This window comes from Cynocephalus volans, chromosome 4, assembly GCF_027409185.1.
Source record: "Cynocephalus volans isolate mCynVol1 chromosome 4, mCynVol1.pri, whole genome shotgun sequence".
Taxonomy (NCBI): Eukaryota; Metazoa; Chordata; class Mammalia; order Dermoptera; family Cynocephalidae; genus Cynocephalus; species Cynocephalus volans.
The window spans coordinates 101,244,227-101,269,281 of NC_084463.1; the positions used below are offsets into that span (position 1 = coordinate 101,244,227).

Consider the following 25,055-nt stretch of genomic DNA (forward strand, 5'->3'; position numbering starts at 1 on the left):
GTGCTCCCCACGTCTGATTGCTGAATTCCCACTCAGCCTTCGACATCTGGTTCAGATGGTCCCTCCCCAGACGTCTTTCCTGACTCCTTGGTCTGGGTCATGGGCATCCTCTGGGCACCCCCTCCCCTCAGCCATGCTTCCCCTTTGTCATAGCCCTGATATGACTGTGTCAGTGTCTGTACCTCCAGCAATTGGGAGCCTGTAAGGTGCAGGCTGGGACTCATTCTTCTGGGGTCCCAGAACAAACCCAGGTCTGAGCACACTGTGTCAGTAAAGGTTTGCTAAGTGAATGGAATATCACCCCCCCACCCCAAAGAGCTCATATTCATCCCTGAAAACCCATCTGAAATGCCCATTCCCAGGAGCTCTTACTTCCCTCTCCCATCTTCCCTCACCCTCTTCATTGGTGACTCCAAAGTATGTAGCATACCCCTCGATTACAGTACATAGCACACTATAATTTTGTAAGCAGCTTAACATGGTTTCCCCAACTCTCCATGGCTGACTGGGAACTTCTCAAGGGCCAGAGCCTGGTCCAGGGAAGGGGCTCAATAAATAGTGGTTGGTGAGATTTGGGGGTCCATGAGGGACCTTACTCCATGGCCAGCTGCTCCAGGCGTCCTGCCCTGGAGAACTCAGTGACCCTGTTTGTGCACTTGGCTGTGAGTTTCCGTATTAGCTCATGTGGCCGCTGGCGGAACTTCTTCTGGGTGAAGTAGAAGAGGATAGGATCCAGCACACTGTTGGCACTAGCGAAGGGCCGTGTGCCTTTGTAGGTGGCTGCAAAGGCCTCCAGCACAGGGCAGGGGACACCTGACATAGAGCGCACCGCCAGGTAGGCTGTCTTGGTGATGTGGAAAGGCAAGAAGCTGATGGCAAAGGCAGCTGCCACCACCACAGCCATGCGGGCCGCCTTGCTACGCCGCTCCTGGGCCACAGGCCCTGCTGGGCCATCCTGGCGGCACAGGCGGCGGGCCAGGCAACAGTAGCAGGCCAGCAGGGCAGCAAAGGGTATCATGAAGCCAACAACTGTGAGGGCCATGCCATAGGGCATGTAGCGGGTGGCCAGGGCGGGTGGGCTCAGGTCATAGCAGACTGTACGGTTCCGCTGGATGCCTGTGGTGGCAAAGACAGCTGTGGGCAGGCACTGGGCTGTAACGGCCAGCCACACAGCTCCACACACAAGCCAGGCAGCCCGGTGGCCCCCACGCTTGTGCCAGGGTGCCAGTGGGTGGCAGATGCCCAGGTAGCGCTGGAAGCTGATGCAGGTAAGGAAGAGGATGCTGCCATGCAGGTTGGCATAAAAGAGGAAGCGCACCAGACGGCAGGCGAGGTCACCAAAGGGCCAGTGGTCACCTTGGGCATAGTTGTAGATGAGCAGGGGCAGGGAGCAGGCATACAGCAGGTCAGCCAGGGCCAGGTTTAGGGTGTACACGGCTGTGCGGGTCAGGGTCCGGCGGGACGTGCAGATCTGGGCAATGACGCAGACATTCAGTGGCAGGCCTGCTGCCAGCACCACTGAATACACAGGTGGCAGCAGCAGTCGCTTGAAGTCTTCACGGTAGACACAGGTGGTAGGTGGCAAGCCCAGGGCCTGGTCTGTGCTATTGTCCCACTCCATGGCTGCCCAGTTGGGCTTCCTACATTTGGAGAGGCTGGGGAAGCAACACACAATCCGTTAGTGACATGCTCACTGACCACCCAGTAGATCCTCTCTGGGCTTTGATCTCCCCAACTGAGCAATGAGGACACCAACTTTGTCATCTCTTATACTCACCACCCCATGGAGGCCCCACACAGCCTTCACTTCAAGGAAACTTGGAATACAATAAAGCTCAAGTGTGGGAGAAATCAATTCACTCACTTTTTATAGTACAGTACTCGCTTCCCATCAGCCTCCCTGGTGAACTTCTAGTGACCCTTCAAAACCCTGATCAAATGTCTCCTCTGTTAGTGGAGGTTGATGGACTTGGTTTTAAATCCCAACTCTTCTACTTACTAGCTATGTGATCTACCTTCTCTGAGTCTCAGTTTCCCCACCTGAGAAATGGGGGAATGATGCCCCCCCCCTCAGGGCTGTCATGAGGTTAGAAGCACCAAATCATGCTATGTGCAGGGCTTCCCCTGGGCTCCCTGGGGTGTGGAGATTGTGGTCATGTGGGGTCTGCCTGTCTCTCACAGACTGTGATCCTCTGAGGAGAATGCCAGATCTTGGTGCCTCTCTGTGTCTTAGAGCCCAGTCCCAGCTCCAGGGCAGAGGGGGCCCTGGTAACTCTTAGTTAAGCAGTATGAATGGTCCACACACCATGAGCTCACTGAGGACAATGCCCACTTCCAAAGCCATGGTCCCTTCTTTTGGCCACAGTCTTGTTATCTGTAAAACAGGGGAAGGAGTTGATTCAGGAGTTCTCAAAGGCCTTTTTCCACTTGAGGCTACGAAAGTGGGTGGTCTGGCAGAACCACTGACACCACAGCACCCCCTTGTGGTTACAGTGAAAACCGCTTCACTGAAGGCACATGGGCGAGGGACCAAGTCAACGGCTCACTATTACAGACACACTTACAGCAGGGATTGTTCAATCTTACTCAGTGAGTTAGAAGCAGGGCCAGAACCAGAACCCAACTGCATGATTCAGAGGAGGCAGCTTTGTGTAGCCCACAGACATGGGATGTAGAGGTTACAAGCCCCACTTGAGAACTAGGCAGGCCTGGACTCTCCACTTCCATGCTGTGGGACCCAGGGAATGCCACTTGCCTTTTCTGGGCCTATGTCTTCATCAGTAAAATGTGCCATGGACCTGGCATTCAGTAGGTGCTCAATAAATGCCATGCCATTGCATCCTACACCTTGCCCGCCTCTCATTTGTTTGGGCTGGGTTTTGGGGGAGCCAGAAGCACAATGTCTTAGGGGATTCCCTGATGTGGTCAGTCTGACTCCTGGATACTCACTTCTAAAATGTCTTTTCCATATTACTGGTGACTAGAGAGAACTTACAACTTAAATCCAATGGACCTGTAGGGCAAAGCCTTTGAGATAGTGAGTCTAATCCTCCCCTCTCCCTATGTTACAGATAGGAAAAACTAAAGCCCAGAAAAAATATGAAGTCCTGCCAATGCACTCAGAGGGTGGTGAAGGGTTGAGGCCAAATATATGGACTCTGGTCCAGACGCCCAGGTTCAAATCCCAGCTCTGCCACGTGTGAGCTGTGTGGCCTTGGTCAAATTACTAAACCTTTGTGCCTCAGTTTCCCTATCTGTAAAGTGGGATAATATAGTACCTACCTCATAAAGTTGTTGCGAGGATCAGTGCCTGACACAGGGTCAAGTGTTAGTTGTTTTGTTTTGTCTTGTTTTTTAAAATTTATTTTAATTTATCAGTATACAAGGTAGTGGATTTTCTTGTCCCTTTACCAATTCCTCCTTTCCCTCCTCCCCCCATCAGCGTCATATCTGTTCACTTGTCTTAAGTTCAAAGAATTGTTGTGATTGTTGTGCATTCTCTTCCCCCGCCGTTTATTTGTTTGCATATTTATTTATTTTTAGCTCCCACAAATAAGTGAGAACATGCGGTATTTCTCTTTCTGTGCCTGGCTTATTTCACTTAATATAATTTTCTCTAAGTCCATCCATGTTGCTGTGAATGGTAGTTTTTTTTTTTTTTTTTTAATAGCAGAGTAGTATTCCATTGTGTAGATGTACCACAGTTACCTTATCCACTCATCCGATGATGGACATTTGGGCTGGTTCCAACTCTTGGCCATTGTAAATAGTGCTGCAATGAACACTGGAGAACAGGTATACCTTCGACTTGATGATTTCCATTCCTCTGGGTATATTCCCAGCAGTGGGATAGCTGGGTCGAATGGTAGATCTATCTGCAATTGTTTGAGGAACCTCCATACCATTTTCCATAGAGGCTGCACCATTTTGCAGTCCCACCAACAGTGCCAGAGAGTTCCTTTTTCTCCGCATCCTCGCCAGCATTTATCATTCTCAGTCTTTCGGGTATTAGCCATCCTAACTGGAGTGAGATCATATCTCAGTGTGGTTTTGATTTGCATTTCCCAGATGTTGAGTGATGTTGAGCATTTTTTCTTGTGTCTGCTGGCCATTTATATACCTTCCTTTGAGAAATGCTTATTCTTGCTCTTTTGCCCATTTTTTAATTGGGTTACTTGTTTTTTTGCTGTTAAGTTGTTTGAGTTCCTTGTATGTTCTGGATATTAATCCTTTGTCAGATGTATATTTTGCAAATATTTTCTCCCAAATGTTAGTTGTTTTTAATGTAAATATACCTGCTAAGTAAGGTTATAGGATTTTAAAACTATATTAGAGCAAAACTTATTCCTCCAAACTTAAAATCTGATTTTGATGAAAATATTTTACCCAAATTCTGGGCAAAATGATAATGTTTGGATTCTCTAGTCGGCATCCCACAGCCCATACCACTCCCCTGCCTCAGGTGACTGGAGGCTCTTGCTGCTTTCTGCCCCTCCTACTCCCTGGTGACTAGTCCTGCAGGGACCCCCCTCTCCTCCCTCTTGTAAGGAAGCAGGGGGCTCCAGGAGGGGATCCAGGGAGTCGTCCTGCCCTCTGGGCAAACCTTCAGGGCCATGCCAGGAAAGGCAGGCCTGGCTGCTGCGTTGGCTTCCCCATCCACTCTGCCTCTGAGGACCTGGGAGGGCTGAGCTGTTCTCCCAGCTCCTGGCAGCAGCTGACATAGATTCTCACAAAACCTCCACTGCTTCTTGGGCCCTAAGCCCTGAACTAGCTCAAACCCCAGCCTCTTCCTGGGCTCCAGCTGCTCTGCCTGTGGCGGAGGGCTTTCTAACAGGTGGCCCTGACTACAGCCTTCCCTGCATCCCTCTGCCCTTTGGAGAAAAGCCCCCACCTCTCTCTTGACGTTCAAAGCCCCTGACAAGCCTTCCAGCCCCATCCAAAGGATTTGGGTTCACTCCACTCTGCTCCTCATTCCTGCGCCTTCCTCTCTCGTCACACTTTCTCCAAGACATGGAGACTGCCACAACCACTGGCAGCCACAGATACAGATTCCCTCTCTGGCGGAACTCCCCATCTTTGCTGTTCCCTTCATGCAAACTGCCATTCAACCCATCTCCATTTGTCAAAACCCTAAGTGCCATCAAGCACCAGATCCCATCTTGCTTCTTCCTTTTCTGATCCCTCAGCTTGGTGGAATCCTTTCCTCTGCACCCCCCACCCCCCACAACTCTGAGGGCCTCCTTCAGATCAGTGCTGGGCCAGGCTGCCTGCCCAAAGTCACAACAAGTCCTTGTGTCCAGCCACCCCCAACTCCACCCCGCACTGGCCATGGCCCCAAGATGCACTGACACTCACATTCAGCCTCCTGTCCCGCAGCATGTCGGTAGTCTCAAGTGTGTTGAGGCAAAGGGAAGCCAGACCCGAGGCTCCCACTCTCTGCTCTCAGCCAGGCTGCAACACCTCCGACGGGGCGGGCAGCTTCCTCTGTTTCCTGGCTGGCTGTCTCTGACTGAAATAGCCCCTGTGGGGGCCACCGCCTCCCTGCTGCCCCCAGCACCACTGCCTGGCGGAAACTGGGCCTAGCGGAGAAAGGAGGCGGAGAAAAGGCGTCCTTCCAGGAACAGCCAGGGAAAGAGGGGGATGAGGGGACAGAGGAGTGGGGAAGGACCAGAGGCTGCTGGTCAAAGGCCTGCCCCACAGACTCAGCCGTTTTCTTTCTCCTTGACCCTCCCTCAGTCTTCTCATCTGTCAAATGGGCAGACTGGTGATTAAAGAGTTCTTGGCTCCTCCTTAAGCTGTAACACCAGAGCCACTGGGTGTGCATTCATCTTCCAGTCATTCCATCCTTCCTTTCTTTTCTCATCCAATAGCTCATTCACCGACACATCCACCTACCCCTTACATACTTATTCAGCCATCTTCTCCCTGCCTCCTTCCCTCTTTTCCTTTTCTCCACAAACATTTATTGAGCACCTGCTGTATGTCCTCAGATCCTCCCACATTCCCCCGTTAGCAGCCACTGCCCCTTCCACACACAGGCACAGAGCTCATGAGGAGTGATGGTGTGGGTTGTGGGGACAGAAGAGATGCCCCTGAGAACACACCCAAGTGAGAGTCTTCCTGCCTGTGCCAAACCCTCCTCCCACCTCACCACCAAACCAGGCCTCACCTGTTAGGACGACCAGAGGAGATGTGGCTTTTCACTATCCCGGGAGGCCAACTCCAGGCCTGGAGGCAGCATTCAAGGAGGGTGGCCTCAAGGAGGTGGCTTTGGTTTGGAGCAGCTGGGGCAACTGGGGGAGGGGCCAGGATAGTGCAGGGACAGAGCACTGCCCTGGAGTTCAGGGCCAGGTTCTTGTCATGTCTTTGCCACAGCTCACTGTCTGTCTCTGGACAAGCCCCCTCCCCTCCCTGAGCCTCATGGTAGAATGTGGCCATACTGACTACCAGTGTGTTGAGAGTATGAACTGCCAGAGGGAGTTAGGATTCTTTTTACCCTGCAAGGTACTGAGGAGACTCCTAGAACCCAAGAGCACCAGAGCCAAAGGTGCCCTTAAGGGCACCGATCTCACCCCAAACCCATTTTACAGACAAGGGGATTGAGGAAACAAGTGGGAGCCAAAAGTCCCCATCATGCCTCATCCAGAGGACCCAGATGTGCAGATTTGGAGACCCTTAATCTCACCTCCTCTGTTCAGATAAGGGCACTGGGACCAACCTCGGAGGCGAAGGGAAGGCTCATGGGGTCCTACTTGACAGAGGAAGGAAGAAACTAAGGCCAGTTGCCCTTACCCCACCCTCTTCCCAGGGGTCCAAGGGCATCAGGATCTCCAGCGTGGCACTTCAACAACCACCAAATCCCCAATACCTGGCCTTTTAGTTCTTTGCCTAATTAACAAGATTCTGGGTTTGGGGGCCCTCGGGACCTTGGAACCATAGCATGATGGCCTTGGGATTTCAAACAATTTCAGGATAACTGAATCAGAGCAAAGGAAATGCCCTGTTCTCACAGGTCTTAGCTTTGCCCATGTACCTGGTGAGGCCTAGGGAGGTGCACAGGAGGGAGATCTCAGGTCGGAGGGGTTATAGGTGTACCTGGAAAGGGGGAACCTGGAAAACTCCTGGAGAAGGCCTGTCTGTTGCTGGGTATTACAGGCCCAGAGGGACCTGGACACATAAAAGAATGAAGAGGACATTCCAGGCAGGATGCACAGTGTGAGCAAGGGCATGGAGGTGGGGAATGAGCCTAAGCTGCGTGAGAAATAAAGAACCAGTATCGTAGCCAGAGCTTGGGATGAGATGTGCAAAGAGGGGGCCGGATGGGAGGCCTGAGGGGGGCTGGCCTGTCATGAAGCCTCCACAGTGGGCTTCCAGCCTCTAGAGCTATGCACCTGCTGCTTCATCAACCTGGGCTGCCTTCCCCCACCTTCCCCGACTAATTCCTACTCCTCCTTCCTAGTTTTCTCACCCATAAAATGAGAATGATCATTGGTACCTCCCACACGATGCTGCTATAAGAATTAAATGAAAGCATGTATGTGAGGTGCACTGGCACGCAGTAGGTACTCAACAAATATTTGTTAACTAAATGAATCAATCCTGGCCTAGTCGAAATGCTCCACTTTGGGCTCCCCTAGCCCACTGCGGTCTCTACTCATTTCCAGGCCCTCAGCACCACGTGTCATTTCTTCAATGCCACTCTCTGCCAGATGTTTTACCTACAGGTCCTGACAAGTGGTGGGAGATTATTCTCTCCATTTTACAGATGGCGAATCTAAGAAACTAAGGCAGGGCCAGTGAGTTTCTCAAGGTGTCCTAGCCAGGTGGCATTTCAACACGGTCTTTCTGGCTCTAAGGCCCCCTTTTCCAGTTTCCCCAAAACTGTGCTTAAGGCTCAAACCAGCGAGTTGTGTCTTCCCTGCACTGAGGGCCTGTGGCCATGAGGTGGCACTGGCAGACAGCCTGGGACAGCCACCCCGGGGTGAGAGCAGGGCAGGTGTGCACACAGCAGAGGCCTCCCCCTCTGGGGCTGGCACTGAGCAACCTCAGGACTGGGTTCCCAGCCTCAGTTCCTCCTGACCTGCTCCCCAGCCTTTCTTCTACTCACTTTGCCCAGGTAAGCTCAAGCCCTTGTTCCCAGGTCCTCACCCTGGTCAATGTGGCTCACAGGAGCCATTGGGAACACTGGCAGGGGTGACAGAGCCAGTGCTGAGCCCTGTCTGTTTGAAGTAAAGGCCCTGGGAGTATCTCCTGATACCATCCATCCACCACCCATCTCCACCCCAGGTACACCATTGGCAAAAACACTGAAATCCTTCACCCCACAGCAGAGACAACCTCTGCCAGTTTCCCTTTTTTTCAGGTCAGGCAACAACCTACAGCAGAAGCAATTCAGTTTAGACATAAGGAAGAACTGACAAGCATTGAAGCTCTTTAGGCTTCTTAAGTCCTAGAGAATCAGGATAACCTTCAGATGACCCCACAGACTCCCCCTCCCACCCAAGGCCTTCATATCTAGAAGAGATGAGAGGGCTTGTCGGTCAGAGGCAGGAGCTGGAAACCTGAGTCACTGCCTGACAGTCAGCCGAGCCAGGAACCAGCCCAGACCAGGCTGGACATGGGAAGAGGCTTCCCAACCTTGGCGGGACTGCCTGCTGGGAAACAAGGCCTGGAAACCCCCTACTGGGGCCCTGACCTATGAGTTTAGCAGCAAGGGCACAGGACAACCAGGGTCAACACCCAACTTCCTTCCCCTGAGGAGTCAGACCAGCTGGGATTCACCACCAACTTGCTGTGTGACCTGGGTGAGCCATCTATCCTCCCTGAGCCTGAGCAAACAGGACTAGTTATGGTACCTACCTTACAGGGTCATTATGTCCTCTGTGCTCCAGTCATTAACCCAGCCTTGACCCTGGGCAGCATCTGGCTTGGGACAGAGGTGCCCCTGGAGCCCACCTCAGGTCAGCCTGAAACCAGGTTTCTGACGCTGGTGACTCCCTGGCACCCGGGGGAAAGTGGGCAGGGGGCAGAGTCCACCTACCTGGAGGAATTCTGGTCCCACCTGTGGTATCAGGCTGGCCAAAGACGCAGGCAAACCTGGCAGGAGGGCATAGGGAGGATGGGGAGCCTACGTTCTCCTCTCCTTTTCTACTTCCCTTTCTTCTCGCCTCCTGCAATGAAAGCCGAACTGAAACAGCCATTTTGAGTACAGGAAGGGGAAGTTGTTGCTTTGGGGAATCGGGTTGAGGCTACTTCCTTTGGTTTCTTTCCAGCCTCTTCAGGCTGAGCAAAGAGGGAACTTGCACCTGCCGAGCCCCTACTCTGCTCCAGGCCCCAGCTGCCCACGAGTGCATGCACAGAATCCCCACCACAGCCTGGACCGATGTGTTTACTGAGCACTGACAATGCTCCAAGCATTGTGCAAAATGTTTTACATGCCGTACTTCATTTACTCTTCTCAGTTACTATCTGTGCTTCACAAGATTAGCAAGAGGTTCTGTCTTGGGAATGTGAATGAAAGGTGTTGGAGACCACAGCCACCCTGGTGGGTACAGGGTTCAGTGGTCACAGGGCAGCTCCAGGGCTGAGGAACCATGGGGAGAAAGGACAGAGGCCCAAAGAGCAGCAGCAGCAGCAGCAGCAGCAGCAGCAGCAGGGCCGCACCTGGGGCAGCTCCAGGGCTGAGGAACCATGGGGAGAAAGGACAGAGGCCCAAAGAGCAGCAGCAGCAGCAGCAGCAGCAGCAGCAGCAGCAGCAGCAGCAGCAGCAGCAGCAGCAGCAGCAGCAGCAGCAGCAGAAGCAGCAGCAGCAGAAGCAGCAGCAGCAGCAGCAGCAGCAGGGCCGCGCCTGGGGAGCAGAGGAGAGCCCTGGTGCCTGGCTTTCCAAGTGCGGCTGTGGGGCCACAGCGCCTCCCACCCAGCGCTCTGGGAGATCTGGTCTTGCAATAACCTTTCTCCCCTGGAGCTACTGTGACAGGCTCGCCTTCCTTGCCTGGACCCCGGGGCTGTCCTGTTTGTCTCCCTGTGGAGGAGGTCACTTGGATCTCCCTTCAAGAAGGAACATGCTGTTTAGCTACAACGAGCGCAGTTGGCTGACAGCCTCTGTAAGTGCCTTGAGGATCCGCCCATCCTCCCAGATAACCAGGCTGGGGAAGAGATGGCCCAAGTCCAGCCGTTTGGCCTGTGCTGCAAGCAGTCATTGTTCTGTCCCTCTGTAGCTTCTTCCCACCCAGTTCCCAAACCCCCTCTCATGATGATGCCCCACTCCCCGTTTTTCCTTTCGGGCACCCCATTCTTCTCCTAGAGTCTTGGGGATTTGGGAGTGGTGGGCTGCCAGTGAGAGAAGAGTGGGCTCCTCAGGCCTGGTAACTGGCTTGGGGAGAATGGGCCACCTTCACTGGGTGCCTCGGAGTCAATTCTGGAGCTTTTGCTGGGACTCTGGGAAGGAGATATGTTTCCCACTGGGTTTGCAAAGCTGGTAGGAAGCGAGGCTGGAGCTGCAGGAGCCAGCTGAGTTATGTGCCAGACACTGTCCTGGGCTCTAGAGATACCATCACCAGGGAGGAGACTCCAAAAATAAAGCCCAGGGATGGCAGAGTTGGGAGATGGGAACATACAGCTTCCTGGGAGAACCATTGAGTGCCTGATTCCAGCTATGCCTGAAGTTTTGCCTCCACTGGACTTTTTGGTGGTGTGGGCTGATAAATTCCTCTTCTGCCCCAGTCCACTTGACCTAGGATTCTGCATCACCGACCTCAGGAAGCACAGAACACTTGGAGTCCTGCCTGTAGATCTTCATCTCCACCTCCCCGTCCTCTCTCCACAGCTCCATGCTCACAGCTTTGGCCCCAGAATCCCAATGTCCCTGCAGGGGAGGCTGGAACTGGCCACATATCTGGAGGCTGCCAACAGAGGGGCCAAGGGACTGACAGGTCAAGCCTGATTCCCATGGGAGAAGCTAGGGAAACCCCAAGTTCATTTCCCATGAAGAGAGTCTTTCCCAAAGTAACTACTGTGTCCTTTCAATAGTCCCTGGCAGGAAACTGGAAAGCTGGAAAGCTGGGTTCCACTTCTAGATTTATCACTAACTTGCTGTGTGACTCTGGGGAGGTCACTAGACCTCCCTGAGCCTCGTTTCCCTGAGCTACCTCACTGCTACAGTTTCTTGGCTACTCAGCATGTGTCAGGCACTGAGCTAAATGATTTTGCTGCTGAATCTCATTTGCTCTTTGCCTTGGTGTTGAATGTCCTCCCAAAACTTAGTCTCACTGTGACGGTGTAAAGAGGTTGGGAAATACTATTATGATAATTCAAAGGTGGGGCCTAGAACAGGCGATTAGATTGTAGGACCATGCAGTAGTGAATGGATTAAAAATGGTGATCAGGGGTGTGGTTCTGAGGGTTTCAAAAGGAGAGTGCAGGAGGAGCTCTGTCTGCTCTTTCTGCTCTGCCATTTTTGCTATGTGATACCCTACCATCACTGAAGTCACCACAAAAGAAAGCCTTCACCAGATGTGTGCCCTGGACTTTGGACTTCCAGCCTCTGAAACTGTAAGCCATAAATTTCATTTTCTTACAAATTACCCAGTTCTGTGTATTTTGTTACAAGCAACAGAAAAGGATTAATACACTCTTACAACAGCCCTGTGTGGTAGGCCGTATTATTCCCATTTTACAGATGAGGAAACAGGCTTTGAGAAGGCTGGCGACTTGCCCATGGTGACACAAGGAGTCAGTGGTGAGCAGAGACTAGGATCAGATCTAAAGAGTGATAAAGTCTGTGCCCAGGAAGAAAGGTGACATTTCCCTATGGAAAAACTGAGGCCACAGAGATTAGGAAATTGCTCAAAGCACACAGTAAATCCACCATGACACTTGCCTCTCAGGAACAGGGTGGTCTGAGACAGATCAAAGAGATGGGAACCAAGAGTCAGAACAGAGAAGATGACCAGTCTGAGGGTTGATGTCAGAAGACTCCCTCCCTCTCTAAATTTGTTAGAAACTGGATACAAGGTCTGCTTTGCCTTTGAGGCCCCAGAAACCTGTACAGGCTCCAGCTCTCAAGAGGAACTGGGAAATGTTGGATAATTGAATCTAGTCCATAAAGATGAGCCACGGGGCTCTGTCCTTGGTGCTGCCTGGCTCAATAAAAATTTTAAAAAATCCTTGTCTTGACTGATGACAGAGATTTGTCAGGGAGAATGGAGGTCACAGATACAAGAGTAGTACCTCTGAGCCTGCTTGGGTCCCCATCCTTGACCCCAGGAAGGGCAGACCACCAACATGGCCTGAGTGTTCATTGTGGGTTATGATGCTGCCCTTTTCACAGACAGACACTGAGGCCCAAAGGTAGGCAATTTTGTCCACAACTCTCACTGGTGAGGTTTGGGTGTGAAAGGAGCCTTAGTGAACCCCTTACCTCCCATGAAAGGCAGTCCCCTGCCTTGGCTTCTGCTCTGACCATCCCCAGCACCTGCTGGGGCCTGAGCTCACCTGGCAGAGACAAGACACCCAACTGGACCTCCAGGGATTAATGACAAGGCTCCGAGTTCTGAACCCTTAGGGCCAGAGAGGCCTCAGACCATCTGACCCAGAGCTCCCCACCCCCTGACCCCCAAGAAGGAGGCTCCCTGAAGCCTCCTTGACAGGGCTTGTCTGGCCCCCGCTTGCATACTTCCCACGACAGGGAGCTCACTCCTCTCTTAGGCCACTGCATGCCACCTTGAGAGAGCTCACTGGGAGATGTGCTTTGTTACACCAAGCCTTGGGATCTGCCCCTATTCACTGCTTCCCTCCTCCCGTCCCGCCTGCCTCTGGGGCCACAAAGCTTTGCTGTCCCAGGACACCCTGCAGAAAATGTCCCATGACCATTTATCTGGTCTTCATTTGCCCCAGGAAATTCCAGTGCTCATGTCCAGACCCAGAGAAACCTCGTGGTGGAGCCCACAAACCAGGAATGAGACCAAGGGGTGATGACTGTTTTCATACCTGAAGCCAAACCCTTTACCACCCTCTGTCCTGTCTTATTCTCTGACTGGGGCCTGTGAGGGGAGCATGGTCTTTTCTTGACATTTCGAGAGGAGGAAACTGAGGCCCCCAAAAGCTTAGTCACTTGCCAGGGCCGCCAATCAGCCAGTGGTCTTCCAATGAGTAGGACTGCCTTCCACCAAACCCCAAATCCTCACCCTCAAATAACAGCTATGAGGGACTGGGACCCTATTTGTGCCCAACCCAGTGTGAGAGGAACAGGGCTCTGTGGTGTCTGAGGGGTAGCCTGGGGGGAGGAGCTCAAAGCCAGGGACAACTGCCTGGTTCAGAGCACAGTGTGGGAGGTGAGCAGGTGACAGGTGGCTCCTGCTGTGAAGTGTGCTGTTGCACTGGGTGTGTGTGAAGAACATAGACCTCATCTCCTGCAGGTGGTCACTCAAATGACACCTCCACGAGGCCTGCCCCCACCACTCTAGCACATGCACACAAGCGATTCCTACTCCTCTCTCCACCGTATTTTCTTCTTAGCATTTGTCATCTTTTAACAACTATTCTATTTATTTGTTTGCTTATTGTCTCTCTCTAGGGCAGGGGTTTTATGTTTTATTCACTGCTGCATCTCCAGTGCCTAGGACAGTGCCTGGCATATAGTAGGTGCTCCATAAATATTTGTTGAATGAATAAATGAATGAATTTCCAGGGGTGGCTCAAGAATGTCTACACAGAGAAGATGTAGGGGCAGAAATACGACTGGGGGCACAGGGGACCGGGCTCGAGGCTGTTTGAATAGTAAGCTGCAGTGTGTACTTACAGCCTCTGTCTGGCTGTGAACAGTCCCAGCTGAGAGTGGGGAGCAGGACATGGCCGGGTGGGCGGCCTGCCTGCATCCCCCTCCCGCCCTGGCTGGGGTCTTCCTGCTACTCTCACCTGCCTGATCTGTATCTCCTCCCACTGGCCACGCTTGCCACACCCTCCTAGAGTCTCCCAACTTCTAGCCTGCACATGATCCCTCTGTCTGCACTGGGGCCTCCAATTCAACCTCCCCCAGCCTAGCATATCCCCGGCCTCTCTCCCTTCCCTGGCCAGCTGGACCTCCACCCCAGCACCCAGGGCTCCTGCGAACAAGCCAGTCAGTACCCCATTCACAGCACTTGCAGCCCCTCCATCCTGCACTGTGGAGCTGAGTGTGGTTGGAGGATGTGACTCAGCCAAGCCCCTGAGGTCCCAGACCTTGTTGCTACCCCAGTTGGCTGGGTCCCCAACTTTTGTCTGTCCCCCGGTGGCCTCCCTCCCCTCTCCTTAGCCTTGGCCCCATCTTTCTTGTCAGCCCTGCACTCTCAACCCCAATAGCCTTGAAATTTCCCTTTATAGCAAAGAGAGCCCTTTTAGAGAGGTCGCTTTTAACTTCCTGCCACCTAAATAAACCCCGTGTCTGCTGTCTTCTCTCTTCATCCCCTGGCAGCCCTCCAGAGTCCCAGGCCACCTCCTTCTGCCCTCTGCTCAGCTTCGAGCCTCCCACACTGCACCCACCAGCTCCTTCTCAGCCTAGACCTCTCCACTCCTCGGTCTCTCACATCTTAGCAAAACTTTTTCTTGACCTCATGTGCCTCTCCAGCTGTGCCTCTTCCTCCTCACAATCAAGCTTCTGGAAGCGTCCTCCACATACTGTGCCTCCACTTCCACCCTGCACCCACTTCTCACACCCCTACAGTCAAGCCCTGCTCAGGATACAGCAGTGGGCACCTGTCTTCTAGGTGAGGCTGGAGAGACAGGACCGGGGAGCGAGTGACCATCTGAGCTCCATCACAAGGAAATCGCTGAAGCGATCCTGAAATAACAGGTCTTGAGGAGAAAACAGGCCACTGTGAGGTGACTTCAGGCTTGGCATCCCTGGCTGTGGCTGATGCAGGGCTGAGGGAGGGGAGCTGCCTCTGTGGCTTCCAGGAAAGGGCCTGGACTCTGCCCAGAAGGTGTGCGGGGCTCAGGGTGTCCAGTGGCACCTCCAGAATGTCTGTTTAGTGGAGGGTTGGGGGATTATGTGGGTGGGGGGAGGAGACTGGTTGGGATGATACCTTTGCATAGCTCATGACATCAGTTGAAGAAAACGTCAATGGTCTGTATCACAGAATAAAAGGAGCTGTTGACCATGGAGCAGGTGAGGGTGGGGGGCGCACAACTCCCCAAGCTCCCCACTGGCACCACCTTTGAGGACACAAGATGTGAGGATTCACTCCTGGAACAGGTCTCTCCTCAGAGCTCCCCAGAAAACCCAGAATTCTTCAAGCCCCAGCCCATGGAATTAGATCCAAATGCCCATTCCTGGCATTCACACTTCTCTGTTACCCATCACTTTTCCCTCTGCAAAGCTTGGCACCCAACAGACCTGGTTTTTGTCCTGGCTCTGCAGCTTACGAACAGAGTCTTTACCTGTCAGAGCCTCAGAGTCCTTAATTATAAAATATTATAAACAATCACAGCATTATTGGGGGCTCAAATGAAATAATGGATCTAGATCACCTAGCCCAGTATCTGGCGCACAGTAGGTACTCACTCAGTGGGGCTTCTATCATTGCTCATAATTTTATCACAGACCGGCTAACCTCGTGAGGAATGACCTCCCTTGCAATCTTTACTCACTCACCGCCCAATTACTCAGGCACTTACACACACACTCATTCATTCATTCATTCATTTGATGTGCATTTGCAGGGAGTCTTATAATGTGCAGGGACCTCTCTGGGCTCTGAACTCTGTCTTTTGAGGATCCCTGGCTAGTGGGAAAGACAGATGAAGATGGGGACCTAAGGGACGCCATGGGAAGACAAAGGAGGCCCCTATCCCTGCCTGGGGTATCAAGAAAGGTTCCTGGGAGGAAGTAATTCTTTGGTGGAGTGTGGATGAGGAAGAGGAGGGTGCTCCAGGCAGGGAGAACTGCTGGAGATGGAAGGGCAGAGTATCTGCAAGTATTGGTGTTCGCAGGTGCTGAGGGAGATGAGGCTGAGAAGTCATCAGTGCCAGGTCCCAACAGGCCTCAAAATGCCAGGCTACACATTTGGCTTCTGCATTATGGGTCTCAGCAGAGGAGAGCCCTCGATGGTTTCTAAAGCAGGGAGAGGCATGATCAAATTTGAGATTTAGGAGGTCCCTTAGGCTGTTGGGTGGAGGACAAATTGGTTGTGGTTAGCGTTCAGGTCAGAGAAAATAGGGCCTGAAGTGGGGCCCTGACTGTGGGACAGGGAGGCTCCAGAAACCAGCTGGTGGTAGGGCCAAATCAGGGACCTTGGCCACCAGGCTCAGAGCAGTACCCCAACCCTCCTCTACACACCCCTCCTCAAACCCTGACAGCTACAGTGCTAGAAAGACAAGTGTGTGTGTGTGTGTGTGTGTGTGTGTGTGTTTGTGTGTGTGTGTGGCGGGGGGTGATCATAGATGCCATACTCCAGCCCTCAGGTCACAGATGGGAAGCTGAGGCCCAGGGCAGGCAAGAGGATGCTACAGCCCTGCAGTGAGCTGGTGGGGGAGTCTCCTGTCCCTGTGTCCCACTCCAAGCCTGCTGCTCCAGCCTGGCTCTCCTCTCCTGGGGAAGGATGGGTGTGGCTTTACATGCTGGGGACTCTGAGGAGTCCAGAAGGATGACTTCTCCAGCTGCCAGGTCCATGCGAGCCTTCCCCACCTCCTCTCCTTCTTCACACCCATTTTGCAGTGGAGGTAACTGGGGCTAAGAGAGGAGAGGCATTCGGCTCCTGGGAGAAGCACAGCCATCTGGGCACTGAGATGGGTGTCAGGCATGGGAGACAGAATGCCTGGCTTAGTCTGGGCCCTGCCACTGGGCATTGGATTCGTGGTTTCTGAGGACACTTGGCTAGTGAGGGGTGGAGGCCCAATGGCACCAGTGTTCGGCCCCCACCCAGCCCTTGTGCCCAGCACTGTTTCCAGTGGTCACTTCCCTTCCATCCTAGCCTGTGTCTCTGCCAGGCATGGCTGAGGAGGACAAAACAGGTAGGAACCACATGTCATCTGCTCCAGGACACTGTGGGTCTGGGCTGGTCCCTTCCTGAGTGGAGGAGCCTGGGCCCCACCCTGCCCAAGGAAGCCAGATGTCCCCAGAACAGCTTAGCTGGGCCGTGACCCTGTCCTCAGCCCCACCAGCTCTCCCAGGGTGGGGTGGGTGGGGAAGCCTGGCTCCAGTCATTGGAACTTGCAGACTTGACCAAGCCCCGAGTGTCTGGTCTTGTGCTTGACTTGGACCCTACCTGGGGGTGGTGATGGTTGGGGGAGTGTATGGGACAACATGGGAGATATGATTACTAACTGTTTAAAACGATCAAAGCCAGGGGCCTGCTATCCTCCAATCTCACCTGGAGAGGCCAGTGGGGCAGGGCCTGATCATTGCCGTTTCCCTGGTGGGAAAACTGAAGTCCCACTTCCAGTCAATTACCAAGCCCTTTTGTGTTCCATTCTTATACCTGTCAGACTTCTTGCACCCTGTGGCCCTTCCCCAACCTAGACCTGATTCACTTTCAGTTCCTGGAACCAGTTGTTCTCTCCTTTGCTCCTTGGTCAGGCTGTTTCCTGTCCCCATCTGCAGCTGGCAGACTCCCCCGGAAAACTCAACAACGCAGGGGACCCAAGTCCTGCCCCGTAGGAGCTCAGTACAGAGAAGGACATGTACCTGAAGACCAATAATCCAAGGCAGATATTAACGCCCCAGAGCCCTGCAGGAGCCCAGGCAGAGAGGGGTGGTTCTGCAGTCAGGGAAGGCTCAGTGAGGAGGTGGTGGTGAAATGGTCAAGTGTATGTGGAGGCAAAGGACATTTCAGGCAGAGTGAACAAACAGCAAGGGCAGAGGCTGGGGGAAGCCCGTTGAAGGATGGCGAACAGAGCTGGAGCTGCCAAATGTGGTTGGAAAAGAAGCCTTAACTGATGATAATGATGATACAGTTACTGAACCCTTACTGTGTGCCAGATATGCATTACCCCATTTAATCCTCATAAGGACCCAAGGAGGTAGAACTGGTTATTATCTCCACCTCAGGTAGGGAAACCAAGTTGGCACAGGTAGGAAGAATGACTACTGGGCTATGAACCAGGCAGTCTGAATCCAGAATCCACATTCTTAGCACCTACAACACACTGGGGCTGGGGTAGGAAGGATTTCAGGTGGCAGGGAAATCCAGCCCCTCTACTGCTTTGATCCAACCTGCCTGGGGCTCAGCCTGCCAGCCTGCCCTGGGCTCACCCTCCCTCCCTCCAGTCAAAGGGCTCCATAAATGCTGCTTCCTCCAGGAAGTCTTCAGGGACCAACTAGAAAAATTCCCTCTACTTCTCTCAGGCTCCACATGGGAAATCTAAGGTGAGGGATCTCCTTTCAAGCAGTCTCCCAACCCTGGCTGCCCATCAGATTCCTGAACTCCTTCAGGGGAGGAATGTTTGCCGTCCAGCATTTCTTCCTATTGAGAGTCTCCTGTCCCATTCGGTGGTAATCTTCTTCATTCAAGGTGGTCACCTGGCCCAGAGCTGACCAATCAGAGCATCCAGCCAGACCCCTCCCCAAATGACTGGTTGCTCACCTCAGGAATTTTGGTCAAACCTTCATGAAAGATTCTCTTTTCCTCCTGGATTTAATTGTGAAGATCATGGAAGCCATGCTTCTGGAAAGAAATTGAATGAGAATGTGGAAACCCAGCAGAGAGTCAGGAGAAAGGATACAAAAAGAGCAAATGCTCATGGCATTGTTGTAATTGCTGGATCTAGCCACATCAGATCTAGGTCTACCTTGGACTTTTTATTTACATGAACTGATACACCTTTTCTTGCCCAAGCTAGTTCCATCTGTCACTTACAATCAAAACAGCCCTGACCACCATGATACCAAAAGCAACAACATAATGGATAAATTGGGTTTCATCAAAAGGACACCCTCTGGACCGGCCTGTGGCTCACTCGGGAGAGTGTGGTGCTGATAACACCAAGGCCACGGGTTCGGATCCCATATAGGGATGGCCGGTTTGCTCACTTGGGAGAGCATGGTGCTGACAACACCAAGTCAAGGGTTAAGATCCCCTTACTGGTCATCTTTAAAAAAAAAAAAAAAAAGGACACCCTCAACAGAATGAAAAGGCAACCCACAGAATGGGAGAAAATATTCGTAAGTCATATGTCTGATAAGGGATTACTATCCAGAATATATACAGAACTTCTACAATTCAACAATGAAAAAAGAAACAATCCAACTTTAAAACTGGGAAAGGACTTGAATAGACATTTCCCCCCAAAATAAATATAAATGGTCAACAAGCACATGAAGAGATGCTCAACATCACTAATTGTTAGGGAAATGCGAATTTTAAAAAATCATGTGGAACACTCTGTGATAAAAAACAAAAACAAAAGTGCAACAACCAAGAAGGGTTAATACTATAACTCACATATAGTAAGTGGAGAAACTGAGATTCAGAGTGTTGTATAAAGTGCTCAAGGCCATAGATGCAGACGGAGGATTAAAATCCAGGGCCATCTGTCCCTGAAATGAATGTCTTTCTCACACCATGGGGTACTCGTTCTACAAAAGATACCAGGCCTTAGAGCAGAAACACATATAATAAATAGTAAAATAAGAATGACAACATATAAAAGGAGTAATTAGGGAAATGAAAATCAAACCCACAATATGATAACAATTTACACCCACTAGGATGGCTATAATGAAAAGGACAGACAATAACAAACGTTGATGAGGATGTGGAGAAATTGGAACTCTCATATACTGCTGGTAAGAATGTAAAATTGTGCAGCTATTTCACAAGACAGTTAGGCAGTTCCTCAAAAAGTTAAACATAGAATTGCCATGTGACCCGGTAGTTCCATTCCTAGGTGTATAACCAAGAAAACTGAAGCATACATTGCACAAAAACTTGTACACAAATATTCCCAGCAGCATTATTCATAACAGCCAAAAAGTGAAAATAACCCAAATGTCCACCAATTCATCCATTAAACAAAAAGTGGTATATCCATACAATGGAGTATTATTCAGCCATAAAAATGAAATTCTGATCCATGCTACAACATGGATGAACCTGGAAGACATTATGCTAAGTGAAATAAGCTGGACACAAAAAGGCACATATTGTATGATTCCATTTACATGAAGTGTCCAGAATAGGCAAACTTACAAATGTAAAAAGGAGATTAGTAGGGGGAAGGGGAGAAAGAGGAATGAAGAAGTAACTGCTAATGGGTGTAGGGTATTTTTATGTGTGATAATGAACATGTTCTGAAATTAGGTAGCGACAATATTTGCACAATCTTGTGAATATACTAAAAGCTACTGAATTGTGCACTTCAAAAGGTTGAATTTTAAGGTATGTGAATTACATCTTAATTCTTTAAAGACCAGGAGCAGGAATATAGAAGGTTGATTGTATTACATAGAAGGTTGAGGCTAACATTGATCCTAAGGTAGGAGAGCAAGGAAATTGGGACTATGAGTTTCCTGGCAGCTGGAGTGAAAAGGGAGAATCAGCCTTCAAGAGGAGGAAAGTTTCAAAGAAATCAACTCTTCAGGGGCTTAGCTCTAGGGCAAGGTTCCCACACACCTGCGTTGGCCCACCACATCATAGTGAATAGTCAGAAATATAGGTTTCCTATGTCTCCCATCTGCGATTCTGATGCAAGGAGTGTCAAGAACTGTGAAGGGCCTGTGATTTTCCCATGCTCGTGAGCTAACAAGGTAGCCTGTTGCAGTTTCACAGATGCTGGAGGAAGACGTAAGACTCCTGGCTAGAGAGAAAGAACTTTGTTCCTCACAGCAATAAGAGTGGCCAGAATATCAGCATTTGTGCTGGTCCCCCAATTCCCATAGGACAATGCAAAGAGGGCCAGATAATACCTGCATATGTAATGGGTTGCCTTACAAGAAAGGAACCTGGAACTTAGGCAACCTGCATCTTTTATAACGGGCACTAAGCCTGTCTGACATTTGCCCCAGAGGAAGACATCATCTTTGTTATACCAGACAGTTAGCAAACATGTTTTTTGCTCCTGAGGAAGCAAAAAAAACATCTATAAAAATCCTTGAAAAGATTGTCTGGAACAAAGGTGGACCTGTCTGTACTCACAAAGTAAGCAGAAATCTAAGAGACACATGGAGAATTGTCTTCCAGTATGTAGATGTGCTCGTCAAGGCTGGTGTTTGCTTGCTTGTTTCTTACTGTGGTAAAATACACATAACAAAATTTACCATTTTAACCCTTTTTGAGTGTACAATTCAGTAGCATTAAGTACACGCACATTGCTGTGCAAACATCACACTCTCCATCTCTGTAAGTTTTTTATCATCCACTGAAACCCTATACCCATTAAACAACAGCTCCCCATCCCCTCTCCTCCCAGCTCCTCCGAGACGTCTGCTTACTGTCTCTATGAATTTGACTACTCTGGCTACCTCATGTCAGTGGGGTCATACAGTGTTTGTCCTTTTGCATCCGGCTTATTTCACTTGGCATGTTTTCAAGGTTCATCTACGTTGAAGAATGTATCAGAATTTCCTTCCTTTTTAAGGCTGAATAGTAATCTATTGTATTATGTGCCACATTTCATTTATCCATTCACCCATCGTTGCACATTTGGGATGTTTCTACCTTTTGGCTACTATGAGTAAAGCTGCTGTGAACACTGGTGTACAAATATTTGGTTGAGTCCCTGCTTTCAATTCTTTTGGCTGGAATTCTAGAAGTGGAATTTCTGGATCATATCATAATTCTGTTTATTATCTTCCCTTTTTTTTTTTTTCTGTTTTTGAGAAACTGCCATACTGTTTCGCACAGAGGCTGTGCCATTTACATTCCCACCGGTCTTGCAAAAGGCTGCGCATCTGCACATTCTCACCTACACTTGTTATTTTCTGGGGTGGTGTTTTTTTTGTTCGTTTTGTGGTTTTAATTTGCAATTACTGTAAGATAAATCTATACTAAAGTGCCAGTATGGGCCTGGCACAAAACAAGTCTTCCATGAATCTCAACAAATCCAGGAGTCGGAAGGGGAGATTTCTAGCTTGGTCAGGAGACCTAGGCTGGGGACTTCTATTTTTTTGACTATTATCTGCTTTATTTCAGCAACTTTTCACGAAAGAGGCATCCTGTGCTAAATGTTAGTCTCTCTTTGCCTCTATTTCCCTTCCATGACATGGAGGCATGTCCATAGAAGCATGGTGGGGACCAATGCGAGGGCATGAGAAATGAGACTGTGTACCGTAACGTCAGTTATTGGTGCATCTGTAGGGTAGACCCTGACATCTTACAAGTCTCGTCTCTTGCCTCAACCGTCAGACTGGCTGCTGTTTAAGGGAATTCCTCTCCCCTCAGATTAAGGGCTCTCCAGGGTGAGGAGAAAAGTGAACTAAGACTTCCTAAAAATCTACAAGTAATGTTATATGCATGATCTTATTTTATCCACCCCATGAACTGTTCAGGTAGGTTCTATTATCCCAATTACAGATGGGGAAACTGGGAATCTAAGAGGTTAAATAACTTGCCCAAGATCACGCAGCCAGCAAATGCTGATGCCTGTCATATCCAGCTCTGATTTCAAAATCTGATTTCTTTCCCCTGTGTAGAGTCTATCCCCACTGTGGCTCCGCTTCCCAATAGAAGGGACAAGGCACTCAGAAACTGTGGGCTGATCTGAATGTCTGGTTCCCATTCCTCCGGCATGACAGAGACAATGTTATCCCTCACTCTGAGCTGAGATCTGCCTCCTGATACCACAGAATAGCTCCCACTCCATCCCAGGCCATGAAAACAAGCACTGAACTGGAGTCAGAATGCCATGCTCTGTGTCTACTGCAGACTTGATCCTCTTGGGTTTCAGTACCCAGCCCATGAGTCCCTAAGGGGAGGGCTGGACCTATGAGCTCCTGGGTCCCTGGCATCTAGCATAGACTGTGCACAGAGGCCACTGACCCTGCCAAGTCCATCTCCATAGACCAATAACTTCATCTTGCACAGGCCCTGCCCTCCCATGGAGCTGTCAATGACAGGTTCTCCCTGGGGCAGGGGTAAAAGGAAAACACCTCCACATGCCTGGGCCAGGGCATTGGCCCTAACTAGACAAGCCAACAGTCACAGAGAAAGAGACAGAGTTTGGGCTGCCAGATCTCCACATCAGACTGAAATAGAAGCCCACCTCAGAGACAAATAGGGAAATAGCCCCAGGGCATGGGGTGTCATGCAGTGGGGCTCTGTGGACCTAACTTCCTAAAAATCTTGACTTGCCCTACATCCTCTGCTGGAACAGGCATCTGTTGCCAGGATCTGCTGACTCACCCCTCCTCTAGGGAACCAGAAAAGCCTGGGTTCAGAGCAATGGATCTGGAGTCTGACATATTATAATTGGACAAGATGCTTTACCTTCTCTCAGCCTCAACTTGGTCATCTGCAGAATGGGGATAACAGCAATCCTCGCTGCATTCACTTGTATGTAAAACACTTGGCACATCATAGGTGCTCAATAAATGACAGCCATTGTCATTACTGCTTAACCTTCTCTTTCAACTCAGTTTTTTTTTTTTTTTTGTCCTTTTTCGTGACCGGCACTCAGCCAGTGAGTGCACCGGCCATTTCTATATAGGATCCGAACCCGCGGCGGGAGCGTTGCTGCGCTCCCAGCCCCGCACTCTCCCGAGTGCGCCACGGGCTCGGCCCTCAACTCAGTTTTGACTGAGATATTCACTTGCTCTTTCATTCATTTACTCATACAGCCAACCAGCCAGCACAGGTCCACTAGGTAGACCACAGCAGTTAAGAATAAAGTCTTTGGAGTTAGGTAGGAGCTGAAACCCCAGCACTGCTGCTCGCTGGCTGGGTAACTGGGAAAACCATTTCCCCCTCACTGAGCCTTCATTGCCTTGCCTGTAAAATGGAGATAATGATAACATCTCTGGAGGGCTGGGATGTTATAAAGAGTCAATGGGACAATGCTGTAATAGCAGCCAGCACGGAGCCTGCCAGGGATGGGGGTGGGGGGTGTGAGCCACATGCAGGAGCCAGGCAAGCTTCTGGCCCTGCAGACTCAGCTATGCTGGAAGCTCCAGGCAGCTGGGTCTCCAGGGACAGCCACAGGATGAGGCAAGGGCAGGAGAGAAGAGTCAGCAGGCTCAGAGACAATTGCTAGGTTTCCGGACCATGGCCCCTTCCCTTTCTGGTAAACTAACAAAACAGTGAGGAAATGCAAAAAAAGACTGTAAAAATCTTAGGAGAGAAAAGCCCTAGCCAAATAGTCTTGGACAGTATGGAGTTACCCCCACCCAGCCAGGCCTGGAGAGCATGCCCAGACACACACATTGCACACACACAAGCTGCACGTTCTCATTCATGCATACACACCCAAGGGCCTGCACACACATACAGGTGCACCATCAGAGGCACAACGCTTTATAGTTTGTGAAAAGCCTTCTCATTTTTTATCCCATTTGATATGGAGGGGCTGAGAGACTGTCCCTGAATTGGCTTAGGACCCATTGTAGAACTGGCAAGAGATGTGAACCCCAATATCTTCTAACAGGCCAGGGCTGAACGCACAGGTTGTGCTGCCTGTTTTCCCTGTGGTGAATGGAAATTGAGATCCAGAAAAATTTTAATCCTGCTCCCCCAGATACACTTATTCGCCCAGCATCTCTCCCCCTTACAAGTCACACCCAGACTCAGGGACTCACTTTCCCCACCAGTCACATGGTGCCAGCTCCAGGAGGTCTTGAGATTTAGCTGGGATGGCAGAAGTAAGAGGCTTCCCAAAGGTGTCTGCTGTGGACTGCCATTGGTCACTTAATCCTTCCTACCCATCCCAACCACCAGGGTTCCTGGGGGGCTCTGAAGACAGGGCCCAGCCTCTTCCCTGAGGGACCCTCACCAGCATACTACACTTAACAGTTTTCAAACAGGGGGAGATCATTGCTATCCCCATTTCACAGAGTAAGAGATTGAGGCCCAGAGGGGAAGGTGTCCTGCACCATTCTGAATTCAAACCCAGACCTATGTGGCTCAGAATCCTGCCTTCAGTATCCCACTCCT

At 50.8% G+C, this 25,055-nt stretch overlaps 2 protein-coding genes across 4 annotated transcripts; one reads left to right on the forward strand and one right to left on the reverse strand.

Annotated features, from left to right (window-relative positions):
- Positions 1-411: 411 nt before the first annotated feature.
- Positions 412-18,641, reverse strand: P2RY6 (pyrimidinergic receptor P2Y6). 3 transcript variants are annotated; one of them, XM_063094304.1, is made up of 4 exons: positions 18,558-18,641; positions 5,356-5,579; positions 2,306-2,374; positions 412-1,655 (listed from the first exon to the last, which is right to left on the reverse strand). In XM_063094304.1, the coding sequence occupies exon 4, from the start codon at positions 1,619-1,621 to the stop codon at positions 593-595; it is 1,029 nt and encodes a 342-aa protein (XP_062950374.1). In that variant the 5' UTR covers positions 1,622-1,655; positions 2,306-2,374; positions 5,356-5,579; positions 18,558-18,641; the 3' UTR covers positions 412-592. The 3 variants fall into 3 exon arrangements, with proteins under 3 accessions (XP_062950374.1, XP_062950373.1, XP_062950376.1); XM_063094303.1 differs by lacking the exon at positions 18,558-18,641 and adding an exon at positions 9,041-9,080; XM_063094306.1 differs by lacking the exons at positions 2,306-2,374; positions 18,558-18,641 and adding an exon at positions 9,041-9,080.
- Positions 8,663-10,217, forward strand: LOC134376280 (uncharacterized). The gene is made up of 2 exons (XM_063094880.1): positions 8,663-8,804; positions 9,273-10,217. Exon 2 carries the CDS (start codon positions 9,594-9,596, stop codon positions 10,215-10,217), a length of 624 nt encoding a protein of 207 aa, XP_062950950.1. The 5' UTR covers positions 8,663-8,804; positions 9,273-9,593.
- Positions 18,642-25,055: the final 6,414 nt, after the last annotated feature.

Excerpts from the sequence above, each read along its gene's own strand:
- P2RY6 (XM_063094304.1), bottom strand. The coding sequence starts at position 1,621 with ATGGAGTGGGACAATAGCACAGACCAGGCCCTGGGCTTGCCACCTACC.
- LOC134376280 (XM_063094880.1), top strand. The coding sequence starts at position 9,594 with ATGGGGAGAAAGGACAGAGGCCCAAAGAGCAGCAGCAGCAGCAGCAGC.